The 19,885-nt window shown below is 40.2% G+C and overlaps 1 protein-coding gene across 1 annotated transcript; it reads left to right on the top strand.

Annotated features, from left to right (window-relative positions):
* The first annotated feature begins 633 nt into the window (after positions 1–633).
* LOC117306688 (proline-rich transmembrane protein 3-like) lies at positions 634–19,876 on the top strand. The gene is given in 11 exon segments (XM_033791170.1): positions 634–862; positions 965–3,466; positions 3,945–4,091; positions 4,094–4,440; positions 9,434–9,475; positions 10,669–10,716; positions 11,415–11,471; positions 12,031–12,126; positions 14,072–14,131; positions 16,103–16,270; positions 17,567–19,876. Coding segments are annotated over 11 exon segments (3,816 nt in total). The 3' UTR covers positions 17,687–19,876.
* Positions 19,877–19,885: the final 9 nt, after the last annotated feature.

The raw sequence follows: 19,885 nt of genomic DNA, 5'->3' as shown, positions 1-19,885 counted from the left end.
TGGAAACAGACTGAAGATGTTGACAGCAGCCTCAGGGAAAGAATGAAACCTTGAGTAAAAGTGACATCTAAAGATATATTGACTAACATGAAATTGAAACTCGATCCCACAGGATAGATAATTTCGCGACTCTGGGTGTTGGGTATTCAGGATTGAGAGATATGCACGAAAGTATCTTTCCAGGAACAAACGTGAATCAGAACCAGAGCCTGAATCAGAACCGACCTCTGAACCTGAATCAGAACAAACTGCTGAAACCAGAAATCAGAACCTGCAGGTGAACCAGAATCAGGGCCAAATGCTGAGCCTGAATCGGACCCGAACTTCTGAACCTGATCAGAACCAAATGCTGCACCCGAATCAGAACCAGTTGCTGAACCTGAATCAGAACCAACAGCTGAACCTGATCAGAACTGACTTCTGAATCTGAATCTGAACCAACTTCTGAACCTGAGTCAGAACCGACTTCTGAACCTGAATCAGAACCAACAGCTGAACCTGTATCAGACCGACTTCTGAGCCTGAGTCAGGACCAAAGGCTGAGCCTGAATCGGAACCAAATGCTGAACCCGAATCAGAGCCAAATGCTGAGCCTGAATCGGACACGACTTCTGAAACCTGAATCAGAACCAAATGCTGAACCCGAATCAGAACCAGTTGCTGAACCTGAATCAGAACCAACAGCTGGACCTGAATCAGAACCGACTTCTGAATCTGAATCAGAACCAACTTCTGAACTTGGGTCAGAACCGACTTCTGAACCTGAATCAGAACCAAATGCTGAACATGATTCAGAACCGGCTTCCGAACCTGAATCAGAACCAACTGCTGAACCCGAATCAGAACCAACTGCTGAACCTGAGTCAGAACCAACTGCTGAACCCGAATCAGAACCAACTGCTGAACCTGAATCAGAACCAACTGCTGAACCTGAAATAGAAACCGACTTCTGAACCTGAATCAGAACCAACTGCTGAACCTGAATCAGAACCAACTCCTGAACCCGAATCAGAACCAACTGCTGAACCTGAATCAGAACCAGAACCTATTTCGGAACCTGAATTAGAACCGACTTCTGAACCTGAATCAGAACCAACTGCTGAACCTGAGTCAGAACCAACTGCTGAACCCGAATCAGAACCAACTTCTGAACCTGAATCCGAACCAGAACCGATTTCGGAACCTGAATCAGAACCGACTTCTGAACCTGAATCAGAACCAAATGCTGAACCTGAATCAGAACCAACTGCTGAACCTGAGTCAGAACCAACTGCTGAACCCGAATCAGAACCAACTTCTGAACCTGAATCCGAACCAGAACCAACTTCTGAACCTGAATCAGAACCAACTGCTGAACCTGAATCAGAAGCAACTGCTGAACCTGAAGCAGAACCGATTTCGGAACCTGAATCGGAGCCGCCTTCTGAACCTGAAGCAGAACCAAATGCTGAACCTGAATCAGAACCAAATGCTGAACCTGAATCAGAACCAACTTCTGAACCTGAATCGGGACCAACTTCTGAACCTGAATTAGAACCAACTGCTGAACTTGAATCAGAGCCAAATGCTGAACCTGAATCAGAACCAAATGCCGAACCTGAATCAGAACCAGAACCTATTTCGGAACCTGAATTAGAACCGACTTCTGAACCTGAATCAGAACCATCTGCTGAACCTGAGTCAGAACCAAATGCTGAACCTGAGTCAGAACCGACTTCTGAACCTGAATCAGAACCAAATGCTGAACCTGAATCAGAACCAAATGCTGAACCTGAATCAGAACCAAATGCTGAACCTGAATCAGAACCAACTTCTGAACCTGAATCGGGACCAACTTCTGAACCTGAATTAGAACCAACTGCTGAACTTGAATCAGAGCCAAATGCTGAACCTGAATCAGAACCAAATGCCGAACCTGAGTCAGAGCCAAATGCTGCACCTGAATCAGAACCAACTTCTGAACCTGAATCAGAACCAAACGCTGAGCCTGAATCGGAATCAAATACTGAGCCTGAATCAGAACCGACTTCTGAACCTGAATCGGAACCAACTTCTGAACCCGAATCAGAACCAGTTGCTGCACCTGAATCAGAACCAACTTCTGAACTTGAATCAGAACCAAATGCTGAGCCTGAATCGGAGTCAAATACTGAGCCTGAATCAGAACCGACTTCTGAACCTGAATCGGAACCGACGTCTGAACCTGAATCAGAACCGACTTCTGAACCTGAATCAGACCCAAATGCTGAACCTGAATCAGAGCCAAGTGCTGAGCCTGAATCAGAACCGACTTCTGAACCTGAATCAGAACCAAATGCTGAAAATGAATCAGAACCAAATGCTGAGCCTGAATCAGAACCGACAGGTGAACTTGAATCAGAACCAACTGCTGAACCCGAATCAGAACCAAATGCTGAGCCTGAATCAGAACCGACAGGTGAACTCGAATCAGAACCAACTGCTGAACCCGAATCAGAACCAACTTCTAAACCTGAATCAGAACCAACTGCTGAACCTGAATCAGAACCAAATGCTGAACCTGAATCAGAGCCAAATATTGAGCCTGAATCGGAACCCACTGCTAAACCTGAGTCAGAAGTAAATGCTGAACCTGAATCAGAACCAACATCTGAACCTGAATCAGAACCAACTGCTGAACCTGAATCAGAACCGACCTCTGAACCTGAATCTGAGCCATTATCTGAACCCGAATCAGAACCAGATGCGGAAGCGGATTCAGAACCAAAATCTGAATCTGAATCAGAGCCAAATTCTGAACCCGATTCCGAACCAACATCTGAGCCTGAACCAGAACCAAGTGCAGAGCCCGAGTCTGAATCAGAACCCGAACCTGTTGGTGAAGATTGGCCCGAACCAGGTCCCGACTGGAGTGTGTTGCCATCTATTCTAGGAGTTGCTCTCCAATGCCACGTCTATATATTCGCAGTGTATTTCACCCTCCTCGGTCTCTACGGTGGTCAGATATTGATATCCTTGATTTATGAGCTCAAAAAGGGCAACAAGAGTATTCTCTCTTTTACGTTCAACTCTCTCCTTCTTGTGTTAGGAGTCACCCGTGCAGTGTCATTGTTCAATAACCCCTACGGCTCCAACGAGAATGTACCACTGCTACTCTCGCGCATGATGTGGTCTGTGGGCTTCCCGTGTATGACCGCTTCAATGACAACTCTCCTCCTTGTTCTGCTCGACACCACAAGGCTATCTCTGGGACCTCCGAGATTTCAAAAAGTTCTCTCGACGGTGTCATTGAGCTGTGGGTTCCATTTCCTTCTGGTGTTGGGAAGCGACATGCTGTGTCCTGCATTTACTGAACTCAAACTGTTTTTGTTGCTGTGTCAATTCATCTACATTACGTGGAGTGGACTTCTGGCCTTTGGCTTCTTCCGTGTGGGTTACTTGATGAAAAAGAACTTTGCGTCTACTTTCTCCAAATCAGGAATGAGAGGTAAGGCATCATACAAAATATTCCCCTTTTCTTTTTGCCAATTCAGGCTACATCAATTATTTGTATCTGTTTCATGAAACTGACCAATAAAGGTGATTTAATGCCTTTACAACTCGTCGGTGCAGAGAAAAGCTCGTATTGCTGATAATTATGTATGTGGGGAGGGACAACAGTTCAGTTCGACTCTCTGCTAATGATAATTTGGGAGTTTACTTGAGAGTTATCCTCAAAGACTTGAGAGTTAGTAACTACTCAAAGACTTGAGAGATACGCACAGACTTGACAAATACCCTCAAAGATTTGAGAGTTACCCTTAAAGACTCGGGAGTTCGTACTATCGCCAAAACTTGTTGAGAGTCAGTGACCCCTCAAAGACTTCGGAGTTGCCCTCAAGATTTTAGTTTGACACTTGAAGAATTGAAAGTGAATTGAAAGCTGCTAAATGATTTCTCTTCTTTGTCTTTTTCTGTTTAAATAGGAAGCAAAGAGCAGAGTGCTTCTCCATTGAGACTATACCGCATGGTCCATTACTGTGCTGTTGCAGCACTGGCAAGCTGTGTCACCAACATCTACGGGGCAGTCGGGGTTTTCGGCGTCTACTCAGATCTGGAGTTCGTGGAAGCCTGGCCTGGTGGATCTTCCAGACCACCATGAGGTTGGAGGAGGTGGCCATGTCGGCCCTGGTGGCCATGTTAGCCGGCAAGGCAGGAAAGGACGGGATGTGGAAACTCATCAGGATCTTACGGGAGGCTACTCGTCGCTGTGCCACTCGGATCCAGAGGAAGCGGTTCAGTACAAGGGTGGTTCCGGTTTCCGTTAAGTCTCCTCAGGACGCCGGATCGAGCGGATCGACGGAGAGAATGTTCCTGAGTGAGAATAACTCCATTACTATCGGAGCATCTGCATTGTCTGACATTAGGAGTGAGAGGAGACGCCCCTCTGTAATGCAACCGCTGCAAGAAGGGAAACTACCTGTAGTTTCTCAACTTTAAAGGGTGTAATTATATACGTTTGACGGTTGGTCATTGGAACCCACTGTTTGTTTCCATCTACAGTAACAAATATATATATATATATTTAAAAAATGTACCCTGTCAGTTTCCCTTGTGGTTTATTATTTGATATATATATATATATAATGAATAGGGTAGATGGCCTTAGCTTACGATCCAATCCGGACCTTCTTCAGAGGCATAAAACAAGTACAAACAAATACATATCCATTTATAGAAAAAGAGAGGGGGAAAGGGATTAAGGAAAGGATCCAGAAAGAAGCGGGAAAATAACAGCCAATCAAAGTTCCTATTTCAGAAACAATATTGGTGGCTATGAACCAATAGGAGTGAAGTGGCGAGGACAAAGGTTGTTTAGAATAAAAGGATGGGTTACTGGACCATAAAAGTGGTAAATGTATTGTTCGACAACAATGCAGGGAGACATGAAAGGGTGGGATTAGAGAGCAAGTTGCATCATGATGCAACTAACAATGGTCAATTAATAAGAATAGCAAGATCAAAGGTATGATGATTTTAAAAATAGGTATGAGGGACCTGTGGACAAAAAGGGGGGGGGGGTACTTACATCAGATAGTTACAGTGATGAATTAATAAAACCAACTTTAAACTAGATTAATTTATACTTTATGTATAGAATATACCCAGCAATAAGTTCTTAGGCAGAAGTGAAGTGGAGGGTAATGAGAAGTTATTTAACACCAGTGTTTATGTTGAGTCCAAAGGGTTTGACTGTCTTGAGTTGGTGGATCCAGTGTGATTCTCTACTCTTGCGGTGTGTGTCATCACCATTGCAAGCTTCAATCACCAGAAGTTCAACATCAATGACACTATGATTGGGGCTGTTGAAGTGGATAGAGACTGGGTACGGTTTCTTAGTCTTTATGGAAGAGACATGATTCGCAAAGCGAAGACTAAGTTTGGTCTTAGTCTCTCATATATATAATGAATAGGGTAGATGGCCTTAGCTTTCGATCCAATCCGGACCTTCTTCAGAGAAAACAAGTACAAACAAATACATATCCATTTATATATAACCGCAGACACACAAGGCCTGAAGGCCACTTCAAGGTGTTGGCTACAACTATTTTTGTCCAGAGGCCGTTGCCACCTACTCCTAGGGCTGAAACAGGGTTACACCTTTTACAGTCCATACGGATGTAGGCTGGGTATCGTCAGTCCGAAGCCTGGCCGGTAGAGCAGAAAGCACTATTACCTCTCCAATTGTATGTAGCAGGTGTCACGACCGGGATTCGAACCCACACTCTGCTGATCAAACACCAGAGCTTGAATCTGGTGCTCTTAACCGCTCGGCCATGAAACTATCATAGATTCCAAGAGATGTTATTAGCGTTTGTGAGATATTGCAGAAAAACTGAAGCGGTTATGTCCATGCATGAAAAAGAAGGTCTACAATAGGAATACACAATCTGGGACACGGTACTGTCAGTAAGGGATTTCAGAGTCAATTTTTTGTGTGATAGTATTTTCCTTTACCGCAGTAACTATAAGTGGTTTTCATAAAAGGTAGTGGACACTATTGGTAACTGTCAAAGACCAGTCTCCTCACTTGGTGTATCTCAACATATGCATAAAATAACAAACCTGTGAAAATTTGAGCTCAATTGGTCGAAGTTGCGAGATAATAAAGTTACGAGATAATAATGAAAGAAAAAACACCCTTGTCACACGAAGTTGTGTGCGTTTAGCTGGTTGATTTCGAGACCTCAAGTTCTAAACCTGAGGTCTCGAAATCAAATTCGTGGAAAATTACATCTTTCTCGAAAACTACGTCACTTCAGAGGGAGCAGTTTCTCACAATCTTTTATACTATCAACCTCTCCCCATTACTCGAATACCAAGTGAGGTTTTATGCTGATAATTATTTTGAGTAATTACCAATAGTGTCCATTGCCTTTAAATTTTAGAGTCTTTACCAAACGTATGCGGACCCTTTTTTCTAAGCATTTGCTGCAAAGAACACTAATGAACCGAGTGCATTGAATATGACGAACAGTATTAGTCAGTGTTGGTCTGGAATCAATACTGTCATCAAAAATAGCTCACACTGTGTAATGTGCCAAGACCATTTTGGTTTCACAAATTTATTAGCAAAAAATATTGTTTTCGTAAACTCTCGTAAACTATTTAATTTTTTTGTGAAATCTACTCAAGTCTACCGAAGATGTTGTAAATTAGTTTTGCATAATTATAGTGGAAAGATTAAAAGAAATTACTTGACTTAATATAGGTTTTCCTCGATAAATTCAGAAAATGAGCAGTCATCTTTATTTTCATGCGTTCAAATTAAGCTGTTTGCCTCTCCGGTATTACTGCGTTCAAATTCAGAATTAGGACATTCCATTTCGTTTTGAGTCGAGTCAAATTAGCGTAAATCCGTCAATTTAGCGTAACGTCATTCTTTTTCGTGACACACACGCCTCAAGAAGCGTCTGCGAATTTGAATGCTGCTTTGATTAACTGTTAAATTGAATGATTATTTTGTTAAATCGAATGACGCACTACATTGACTAATCATAAAACGAAATCAAATTACCCTTTTCAGTAGCACTCGATTTCGCGCGAAATAGAATAGCTTGGAGGTTAAATAGGCTGCTCATTTGCCGAAATTGACTGAGAAAACCTTCAGTTGATTTAAGTCATGGTAGACACTAAGTCTCTATTTTTTTGCCGGAAATTGTAGTTTTGATCTGTCGAGTACGACGACCGATGTTTTAAAACAGTATAAACAGTGATGTGTGCTTTCACTTTTGCTCTCGTGCATGAAACAGCATCAAAACTCTATTGAACACAAATGTTCCCTTTATATTCATGAGCAGCTGAAGTCATCAAGTCAATGTTTTGTTTGCCTTTCTTGCATTATTGCAAATCTACACTGAAATGCACTTTGGTTTTCGGCGTGTCTATAAAACAATTAAAACACCAAACTTAACGCTCTAACCACGTAGACTACACAGTAAATCAACAATGTAAACATCAGAAGTAAAGGATACCAATTAATAATAAAAGTAGAAGCCCCCCCCCCCCCAGTAAATCACTACTATTCATTCAATAAAAGAACTGCATGTGGATAATAAACTAGGATAGATTTTTAGTGAATGTTATAAGACCTCGCACTATACAGTTTCAACCTTTAAAAAAAAATATTGTGTTATTCTTTGCTGCCAAGTGAAATATTATTGTTTCCGTAAAAATCGTTTTATTTTGATAAAGATTATATTGAATGAACCCTCTAATAGACAGCAATATCACTAGACATGTCATCTTTCCTATGTGCTAATACATAACTATTTGTGGAAGTGATGTACTGGTTTAAGGGTGTGTTTTTATGGCTGAAAGTATAAGCAAAAATCTCCCTTGAAAAAAACATCACTGTAGAGACGATGCGAAACTCGATAATACGCTATGATCCTAACACACGATTAATAGCCGTCATTTAATTTGTGTGTTTTAAATGAAAAAGTGAGGTTTTCATTCGTCTATCCCCTCCCCTGTTTTAACATCTTAGACTCGACATGCTACGAGGATTTATATTTATTTAAACAATACATCAACCAGGTCAGCTGAAAACTATTGTTCACTCCTTAATTATGAAAAGAAGCGTTTCGCTCAGCTGAAATAATAGTACATAATTATAGCCGGAGGAAAAAAAAGATGACGACAGCAGACTTATATTAGTATACACATAATGAATGTTTATGAGTGCAATGGTGCGAATATGTTCATGAGTTGAAAGATGGAATGTTCTATTCAACGAGGCGGAGCCGAGTTGAATGGAACATTCCAGCTTTCAACGAATGAACATATTCGCACCATTGCACGAATGAAAAACATTCATTATTTGTTTTATATAACATCCAAGTAGAACTTTGTCATTTTGATTGAAAGAAACAACTTTCAAAACAAACAATTTCAACTGTAGAAGCCGAATGCTAGTAATTTTACTATGCCTTCTTGCAGTAACACCTGCTGCGTTACCAAAGACACGCGCACGCAGTGATGTTTTTACTCAGCTTTTTCGTTCCATCCGAAAAGTACCATTGCACGCTGGCAGCGTGCCAGCGTGCAATGGTACTTTTCGGATGGAACGAAAAAAGCACGGCGAGTGACTCAGCGTGCAATGGTACTTTATTTGCTATCACGTGACGGACAATCCTCCAATCAAATGGCAAGGATCTGCTTGGGTGTTAATTATATAACCCCAAGCAGATCCTTGCCATTTGATTGGAGGATTGGTCCGTCACGTGATAGCAAATAAAAGTACCATTGCACGCTGAGTCACTCGCCGTGCTTTTTCGTTCCATCCGAAAAGTACCATTGCACGCTGGCACGCTGCCAGCGTGCAATGGTACTTTCGGATGGAACGAAAAAGCTGAGTAAAAACATCACTGCGTGCGCGTGTCTTTGGTAACGCAGCAGGTGTTACTGCAAGAAGGCATAGTAAAATTACTAGCATTCGGGATTTAAGGATTTGGGTTCTTTCTGTAACACAAAACACAATGTCCACAGATTTACATCATACATGTACTTCCACCAATTGAAGATAATGATACTAGAAAGCGTACCTTACAATATTAGATGCTGAGGTGCTGTAGTTTTTGAGAAATTAGTAAAACAATTTCATGAAAATATGTTTTTACATGCTAGAATAATTTTCGTATCATGATCACTGAGACGAAAATTATTTTCATGACATTTTTTAACTCATTTCTCAAAAACTACAGCACCTCAGCAAGTAATATTTCCAGGAACGCTTTCTACTATCATTATCTTCAAACTGTGTAAGTTAAGTGTAGATCTGTGGACATACTGTGGATCTGTGGACATACTGTGGTCCTGTGGACATACTGTGGATCTGTGGACATACAAAAAGTACATCTATAGACCCTTTAACGATGTTAATTTGTCATTTTACTTTTTTCTTGTTTGATAGGAACCATCGCCCGAACCAGAGAGAGAACCAACACCAGAGCCGGTAGGTTCCTAAAGAACTTCTTATCAATTGAAAGCAAATTTTGATAACCTCCAGGGCCCACTTTCATAGAGACGCGCAAGCAGAAAATATTGCTTAACAATTGTCTGCTAAGCACAAATGAGTAGGGGTAACGGTCACAAATGTACATGTTACATGGTAGTTTGGCTGGTAATTATATTATGGTAAGCATAATTTGTTTGCTTAGAAGCTTTTTGTGCTTTCGAGCAGCTCTATGAATTTGGGCCGTGGCCTTGAGTTTCATCTTTGAAAGGCAAGGCCATTTTCATTTTGCAAAGGGCAAGTCCATTGTAAAGCTTGACGGCTCTGAAGGGGCACCAAGACCTGGGGCAACAGAGGCTGTGGCATTTGTGTAATTCCAGGCCTGTAGCCTAAATGTTGCTTCTGAGAATATCAAGTGTTCTGACAAGTGAACTTTTACAGAACCCTTGCTAAGCACATAAACTTGCTAAGCACATAAATGCCACCACAGCACAGGGCACTATGGAAAATGCTGTGGGTGTCTAGGGTTATTTATACGCCTGCAAATTCTTCTTTGCTATTTGTTTTTGGTCCCTTAAGCCCGGTTCATACTGCTTGCGTATACTTCATGTGAAGTGTATTTTCTTGCGTCATAAATAATAATAATAATAACCGTATTTATAACGCGCCTTTTGCCAAAGGATACAAAGCGCCAGGTATTATTACTGCAAGGAGTGGGGCGAATTTTGAGATATAAGACCTAATCATTAAGCACCATGTAATGGTTTACAAGGTGCTGTGGCGCAATATGCTGCCAATCCAGCCAGGAACACCGGGGCGAACCCCTTCTCTTTTCGATAAGTGCACTGGGTTCTTTTACATGCGTTACACAACACATGGGACCAACGGCTTTACGTCCCATCCGAAGGACGAAGCAATGGTTATGTGTCTTGCTTAAGGACACAAGTGTCACGGCTGGGGATTCGAACCCACACTCTGCTGATCAGAAACACCAGAGTTTGAATTTGGTGGTCTTAATCGCTCGGCCACGACACTCCCACGATTTGAAGGGCAGCGCATACCAGTCATGCGTCACCAACATTCGCTTCGCATTCGCCATAAGTATGAACCGGGCTTTACTTGTAGTGTAAAGTAATGTACATGTATGTAAAGCATGAATTGTGAAAGTGTTATTGCATGATTAAAATTTGTAGGAGCCAGAACCGGAACCAGAACCAGTGGTGGAACCGGAACCAATACCGGTAAGAACTCACCCCTATCCTTCTCTTATATTGGGTGCGTTTGATAAGCTTCCCTGGGTCGAAGCTTACTCGGGTGAGCCCCTGACAAGAGCTAATCGAACGATCACACTCGCCCTCTCGTGGTGACGTCATGAACCTCGGATCACCCCCAAGTGACCCACTCCACAAGCAGGGCACTGGGGGCTGACCCGGGTGAGCGCCTGGAATGACAAAGCTATTCAAAAAAACGGGGGCAGACCGGGGTCGACCCAGGGAAGCTTAACAAACGCACCCTGTAAGTCATACATGTAGGTCACATGTCAAAGGTCACAGGTCATATCTACATCCTTATGAACTGTGAGGGGGATAACCCTGTTTCAGCCCCAGGAGTAGGTGGCAACGTGCCAATGGTGACCGTGAAGTGTTGCCCTCATCTTTTTAAGAGTTTTATCCTTTTAGTTTAAATTGTTTGTAATTTCTTTTTTTTATGTGAATTGCCAAATAGATAATAATAATAATAATCTTTAATTGGTCGTGCATGGCCTTGTGATATGGCGTGATCTCTCATTAAAAAAATATATAATATCTGGAGCTATGTTAAATGGAAGAGAATGAGGTTTGTACTTTCATCTTTAAGCTCTAAACTCATTTTTATTTTCACAATAAATGGATATCTTTGTTGTAGCATCTATCTTATAACTTGCATGATAATTCTTTAGGAGCCCGAACCAGTTCCAGAACCAGAACCTGTGGTAGTAGAACCAGAACCAGAACCGGTAAGAACTAGAATTCAACCCACCATAACTAAGGCCAAATAAAAAAAATACCAGTTGACCATCCCCTCCCTCATCCTTTTTTTGACGCTGGATCCTTTTTGTATTTTTTTTTTAAGAAGACCAATTTTATGTGTATTTCTCAGTTAACTCACTAATCTTTCAAAAACTTGTTAACTACATAAAGTAAGTGGTGACTTTTAACTGAAAAATTGGTGGCCATAGTTTGAATTAACGGATTAGCGGATGGTATTGAAATTAGACTGGACTACTACTTTAGCTTATAGGATCGTAATTAACTGTACTGCTGCGGAGTCAGTTCTGAATTGGTCTCAACGTTTCGACTAGCTTGCTCTAGTCATCGTCAGGAGACTGAATCTAAATGTAGTTACTATTTTAGAAGAAATTTTCCTCCTTCAAATATGGGAATATCTGGCGAGATCACTTCAAGGTTTGATTTTTTACAAAACTTATTTTGGAAGAAAATTGTCCTCCTTCAAATATGGGAACATAAGGTGAGATCAGTTTAATTTATGCAAATTTATGCATGACAACACTTTAGGAACCTGAACCAGAACCTGCAGTAGAACCAGAACCTGTACCAGAACCTGCAGTAGAACCAGAACCTGAACCTATAGTAGAGGTTGCTCCAGAACCGGTAAGGAGAATTTCCTCTCCAGTTCTTCACCACCTAACCTCCAATATTCTCACACTAACCCACCACTACCATTGAAGAAGGAAAGAGGCTAAAGTGGAACATCCTTTTCATCTGACAACTAACACCTGGTATCTCTTTGTAACTCCTATTCTAACTTGATTGGATCATACTCAAACCAGTTGGGCTGCTGACTGCCTAAATATGCTCACACTAACCCACAGTGTGATAACACCACTACCATAGCAGAAGGAGAGAGGCTGAAAGTGAAACATCCTTTTCATCTGACAACTAACACCTGTTATCTACATGTAATTCTTCTTTAAAACTCTATGACACCACCAGGGCTGTATAGCATTACTTGAAATCTCCAAGAGGCTGAAATGAAACATCTTTTTCATCTGACAACTAACAACTGTTATCTACATATAATTTCTTAACAAACAAGCGTGTTTCTTATGGTACATGTATGGTGGATTAACACATAACTCCAAACACATATTTTCAAACTCCAAATTGTTATCTCCATTTCTACAACTAACAACATTGTTTAAAAACCTTGAAACAAATTCCCCACAATTAAACAACTTTTACGATCTTCATTTCTGCAACTAACAACAATGTTTAAAACATTTTAACATATTCATGACAATTAACAAACTTCCGCATTCATGTCCCTATATTCAGAAATTGATGTAACAAAAGTAGTAGAATTTGGCTTCAAGCAACTGACATAGAGAGTCAAATAACAAGGCTTTTCTTATTAGTTAACATATTTTAAAGGTTTCCGTTTGGTTCCACCTAACAACAAACGTTGTTCAATTTAAACAAATATCGCCTTCACAACATTCTTGGTGTCCAAGAAAATACCAGCATTTCTACTAAAAATTCCTAAGATTCCAGAATGTTGGAAGTTCAAAGTTAACAACCGTCATGAATGAGTTTCTTGTTTCTAAAAATAGAAGACTTTCTATAAATAGAAGACCTTCTATAAATAGTTTGCATTGAACCTTGGGATTCAATCGCACAACTCTAAATCTAAGACTGTTACAAAAAATGTCGGTCTATAACTTTGTTTAAGTGAAGGTTTCAAACTGTTTTCCTTTGTGTGCACATTTGTTTGAAATGATTACTTTTGTCATATTCAGTTTTATTCAAAACTAACATGGTGTCTTTGAGGTGTCGTACATAAAATCTGAATTAAAACTACTTCATTATGGTACACTAACCTTACTTTCAATCAAATGTCTTCAGCATCTATTTGTTTTGTTTCAACAATCTTCTACAGTCAACTTTTACTTCCTGTTCCAAATTTCACTCTCAGAATTCAAATAATAGTTTTGTTCAAAGCTGATTTCTGTTTTATGCAGAAACGTTAACAACTACCTACAAATAAACCTGGGAAACATAGCTGCCTTAATACATGAACAAAACATTTCATGGTAATTTCATTTTAAGGCAGACAATAATCAGTCCTGATTCTTAATTTCTTAAAGAGCTAGGGCACTAAGGCATTTTATCCTTGGTTAAGGGCACCTCTATGAGGAAATTGTACATTTCTATTGGGACATTTAAAGGGGCAGCAAGACAATGCCGAGGGCAGCCAAGGCATTTGCCTCTGTGAAGTATCAAGCCTGAAACTGGAATGTTTCAAGGGGCATCAAGGCATTGAACAGAGGCAATTGCTCAAGTTGCCTCCATGAAGCATCAGGCCGAAATAGTGTACGTATGAATACAAAGGTACCACACAAAAATTGCATACGCTCGGCTCGTATTTGTCATGAAGTGTTGTCACAAATTATGCCACACACAAACAAAATTAAGGAAACTATTTGACAACATCGATAAATAAAACTGATGCATTTACAAATTGCTAACAAAAACTTGAAACATTTCACAATACAAGAAAAATAAAACATGCCAAGAAACTTCTCTAACAATTCCATAGGAACCAGAACCAGAAAGAGAGCCCACTCCAGAACCAGAGAGAGAACCAACCCCAGAACCGGTAAGATAACGAGCCACCACCTCTAAACATCAACAGGTGGTTTTTATTCTGCGGTGGAAGGGAATACTAAACTGTGTTATTAAAAATGCAAAATGGTGGTCCGAGAAGAAGGTATTGCTGTAGTGATAGTAGTAAATGAAAATTGGTTGAAAATTTAGAGAGTCTACTCCAGAAGAGGGAGTCAACCCCAGAACCGGTAAGATAACGAGCATCAACAGGTGGTTTTTATTCAGCGGTAGAAGAAAATACTAAACTGTGTTGTCAAAACGCAGAATGGTGTAATAAAATGCAAAATGTTGACAATAAAATGGTCGTCTGGGAAGAAAGTATCGCCGTGGTTTAAAAATAAAATACAAGTGGTTAAAATATTGACTGAAATTTGTTTTTCTATTTGGCTGATTGCACAAACAGTTAAAGACACTTAACACTATTGGTAATTGTCAAAGACCAATCTTCTCACTTGGTGTATCTCAACATATGCAAATATAACAAACCTGTGATAGTTTGAGCTCAAACGGTCGTCGAAGTTGGGAATAATAATGAAAGAAAAACCAACCCTGTCACACGAAGTTGTGTGCTTTCATATGCTTGATTTCGAGACCTCAAATTCTAAATCTGAGGTCTCGAAATCAAATTCGTGGAAAATTACTTCTTTCTCTAAAACAACATTACTTCAGAGGGAGCCGTTTCTCACAATGTTTTATACCATCAACCTCTCCCAATTACTTGTTACCTAGTAAGGTTTTATGCTAATAATTATTTCGAGTAATTACCAATAGTGTCCATTGCCTTTAACCAAATGATAACAGTTGCATTTTCCTATGGCTAACTTTGAAATTGCAAAGGGTGAGAGATTTTAATAATTTATGAAGGTTTGTAGCTTAGCAGCTTAAGTTACTAACAATGTTTATTTATATCTATGTGCATGTCGTAGATTAAATTGGTAATTGTTGCATGTTTTTGAAATTGCAAAGGTGATAGTTGTTTATGAGAGATTTTAATAATTTATGAAGGTTTGTAGCTTTGCAGCTTAAATTACTAACAATATATATTGATGTCTATGTGGTTGATTAAAGAAAAGGTTATTTAGGTTTAATCTGCGCTTTTCAAAAGTTAGGATTTATCAACTGTAAGGCGTGAAATTCGCTCAGGTGTTTTTAAAATTCATTCAATTTTGAAGGTCCCCTTCTAACACTTCATTTGCACCCTAAACCACTCATAAACTCCTCCTTAAATACCGCTTTTTAAAATGTTCACCAAGGATGTAGAATCATTTTCCTGACAGTATCTAGCAATCTCCCTCAGTAGCCACCTTCAAAATTAATTAATATCTTGCCTTTTTTTAACACACTGGACACTATTGGTATTTGTTCTTCACAGTTGGTGTATCTCAACTTATGAATAAAATAAAAAACCTGTGAAAATTTGAGCTCAATTGGTCATCAAAGTTGCGCGATAATAATGAAAGAAAAAACACCATTGTGTGCTTTCAGATGCTTGATTTCGAGACCTCAAATTCTAAATCTGAGGTCTCAAAATCAAATTCTTGGAAAATTACTTCTTTCTCAAAAACTACATTACTTCAGAGGGAGCCGTTTCTCACAATGTTTCACACTACCAACGTCTCCCCATTACTCGTTACCAAGGAAGGTTTTTTGATAATAATTATTTTGAGTAAATACCAATAGTGTCCACTGCCTTTAGAGAGGTTAGTGAGTTATGAGTATCGGATTGCCACCTGCAGGATTTAATTATTTGATTGATTGCTTCTGAGTCTTTAAAGCTGTGACTCAAGTCGGAGTCTTCGGACACGAGTCATTAAACTCTTCTATTTTGCTGTTTTCTTCAACTCCAAGGTTCCAGAAAAGTTTGCCAATAAGGATCATAGAAACTGGTCATGGTTTTGATCGAGTGTGTAATTGATTAACTAATATTAACTTTCAGGACTATCCCTCTTTATCTTTCCTCCAGGAGCCAGCACCTGTAGTCGTCAGACCCCCAACCCCTGAACCAGCCCCTAAGCCTGCGGACGAACCCGACCATGCAAAGAGTAGGGCGCCCCCGCCCCCTGAACCCGTTAAACCTCAGAAGGAAGCACCAGCTAAGGCTGCACCGCCGCCCGCACCTGCACCTAGTGAGGTAAAGTCTGGGTACCATCCTCAAGTTCTCTGTGTACAATGGTGATATGGTATACTGTTTCCCATCTACCAACAAGTGACCAGACTGTTTGGACCATTTTTATATTTAAGTTCTTTTATGAGATATGGGCTAACATTTCAAGGCCGAACGTCCACTTGAAGGTGATTGGGCTATTGACTCAAATCAACTGTAACCAGGGGTATGTTGCCACCTATTTCTGGGGCTACTCGAGGATGTAGGCATGGGTATCGTCCACTAGGAGCCTGGTTGGTAGAGCAGAATCATAGAGTTAGAACTAGAGGGCACACTGGCCTATATACGCGACTCGGCATGTGGGCAGGCGACCATTTTCTAAGTTGAACAAAAAGGCATTGCATAGCGTGTGTTTGTGCGGCCATTTTGTAAGTTGAAAAAACAGCATCGCGTAGCGTTCAATAAACACAAACTCCAACGTGTGTTTCTTATTCATCGTGCGTATAGAATGGTGCGCGTGTCTTCTTGCGGTCCTGTCGCGTTTGTGCAAGAAGCATCACCAGTGTGCCCTCTAGTTCTTGTACATAACTCTATGGTTGCCACCTACTCTAGGGGCTACTCAAGGATGAAGGCATCTGGGGTTTCATCCACTAGGAGCCTGGTTGGTAGAGCAGAATGCACTACCTTCACAACTTTTTACAGAGCATTTATGATCAAGTGCCTTGCTCAAGGGCACCAGCATTACGACTCAACCCACATTCTGCTTGCCAGAAACACCAGAGTCCAGTGTTTTGTGTTAGTAACATCTATACATTGTACATGGCCGAGCTCTGGTGTTGTCAGCAGCAGAGTGTAGACTCGAATCCTGGTCATTTTACTTGGGCTCTTCAGCGAGGCAATTAACTGTAATTGCTTTCGTAAACAAGTTGGGGAGGTAGTGCATTCTGCTCTACCAGCCAGGCTTCTAGTAGATGATACCCAAGCCTACATCCTTACGGACTGTGAAGAGGGTAACCCTGTTTCAGCCACAGGAGTAGGTGGCTTCTAGTAGATGATACCCAAGCCTACATCCTTACGGACTGTGAAGAGGGTAACCCTGTTTCAGCCACAGGAGTAGGTGGCTTCTAGTAGATGATACCCAAGCCTACATCCTTACAGACTTTGAAGAGGGTTACCCTGTTTCAGCCACAGGAGTAGGTGGCCCTAGGACAGTCGTCCGTGGTCTTGTGATGTTAGGGGATCTCTCAACAAAAACTGTTAAATAAACAATAATCTGTTACAAATGTTTATACTTTGTTGGTTCTCGCTTTCTTCAAAACACAGGGAAGTCTGGATTTATCTGATATGGCCAAAGCAAGAGCTCTAGCGGCCGGCAAGAAGAAGAAGAAGGCAGCATCCAGCGCCGACTGGAGGACGAAATACAACGCTTTCCAGAACTTGTAAGACTTACCGACAATTTAGTCTAATTTCTGTTTGTAGTTTTTATTTTTAAAGTAGCTGCCGTGGCCCTCTCTTGCTAAAATAAGTCGGGCATACTCACAAAATGTATTGGTATTCACTGGTGATGATTCGACTTCACAAAATGAATTCATTACTTATTTTTTGAGGGGGCACGGTCGCAGTTTTATTTTACAAGGTTTTGTGGATGTCTCATCAGTTATAGTGACAAGTTTTGTTTTGATTTTGTCTGTAATTTTATAAGGTCATCAGTTACAATCCAACTCTACATAATCTTAAAACAAAATGAGAATGGAGTTGTTAAGACGCTGTTAATTGAATTTGGGTGTTTTTTCCGTTAAGGAAAGCAAGATGGTTTTTCAAAAAAAAGTAAATCATGAAAAGAACTTGCCTGTCACAATGTTCATTATTTTTTTCCTGCAAGTTAAGAAAGATTTTGTCTGCCCCATGTCTGGGTCTTTGTGAAATTTGCACATTTTGGACAAGCCTGGATTTATACAAAAGCCATGTGGGGTGTAAAGCCTGGATCATACAAGAGTTGACGTCACTGTATGTGCGCAGTGGATACTCGGTAGATAGTTGAGCACAGTATAACTTAAGTGAACTGTTTGTTGCGAAATTCTGTGGTCAAATTCACTTTGAACTCGCATGACCTTTGAACCAGGCGTTAATCACTGAGGTTTTGGTCTTGAGGCCTGATTGAAATATTGCACCAGACTTTGATTATTATTTTCATTTTGAATGCGAGTACACTTTGTAGTTGGCAATTCCGCATCGGCGATAACATTTCTTTGTTCTGAAAGATTGATACTTCTAAAAAGATAAGACTTGTGGACAAGTCGTTAAATGTGGCGGTGCATGCTCTAACGTCTATTTATTGCTTTCTCCTGACTACTGCCTCACGGGGGTTGTAGTTGCAAGGGCAGCAGTTTTGCGCGGAGCAGTAGTCTTGCGAGAGTATTGTTGCGAGAGAGTTGTTAGCACTATTAAGTTGATTCTTCAGGGGTCTCAAAAAATCAATTTCTCTTATGTTCGCTACAAGATTGTACACTTATTGCCAAAGGGATGACTACTGCCCAAAGGGGCCGTAGTGCTGAAGCAAAAGCCTTGCGCGTAGCAGTAATGTCGCGAGAGTTATTTGCGAGAGAGTTATTAACGCTATCACGCAACGATCATTTAACAACTTTTCAACAAGTCCAGGAAAGATAAGCAGAAAAAAATAAAATTGAATAACTCAGAGTTTGATTCCAAATGTCTTGGGTAAAATTTATTGACATTTTTTTATTAGTTGTTATGTTTGCACTTTTTTTTTCGTTTTTTGATTTTTTGTTTTCTTTCATTTCCAATTTAAAAAAACCGAATATTTCCAGTTTAAGGAAACTTATTCTCTATGAACAGTTGACAACTACTATCTTTATTTCATTGTATTCAGCATTCCAATTTGGGATAGATATAGTATTCAACAATGAAGAGATATGCACATTTTTGAAAATAATTTCACCAATGTATAGTTTATTTTAAAATTCCAGTGGTGTTACATATATATGCAAGAATTCAGAAATTAGTTTAAATTATAGAATAATGTTTAATGGACACAAGGTTTACTACGGAGTATTTTTCTAGCAGTTGTAAAGTTGTACAAATCAAAGGAAATGATGAAAAAACAGAAGAAGTTTGTTTATGTTTTCAGAGACTGGGCCCAATTTCATGGTTCCGCTTTCCAACGAACTCTGCGCTTGCGATTACCATTATACGCTTACTGTACAAGCGTGGAATTTCTGTGCTAGCTTTGAAGCGAAGAATGCCTAGAAACATGAGTATGCAGGCGTGTAAGCAAATAGTCAATGTTTACCCAGGAAATACGCTTGACATAAGCGCGAACTTCCCTGCCACCGTAAGCGACAATTGTTTGCTTACGGTAAGCAGAGCCATGAAATTTGGCCCTGATATTAGGCACTATGCAAACATTCCACAGAAAGTTATTTTGTTGTATTTTTTATTGTATTCATTGCTGCTTCCAACATTCATGAGTTGAATGTGTCCTCAGTTTCTAGCGAAATTTATCAGAAATTATTTTTTCAAATGATATTCATAGAATTGTCATTCACTAAGAATGTAGGGCCAATCAGAAAGTATTCATAAACTGACCAATCAGATGATCTCCATTGAGAATGAGCCAATCAA

The sequence above is a fragment of the Asterias rubens genome, unplaced genomic scaffold, assembly GCF_902459465.1.
Source record: "Asterias rubens unplaced genomic scaffold, eAstRub1.3, whole genome shotgun sequence".
Lineage (NCBI taxonomy): Eukaryota > Metazoa > Echinodermata > Asteroidea > Forcipulatida > Asteriidae > Asterias > Asterias rubens.
Note: the sequence above shows the minus strand (reverse complement) of the source record. Positions and strands in the feature narration are given on the sequence as shown.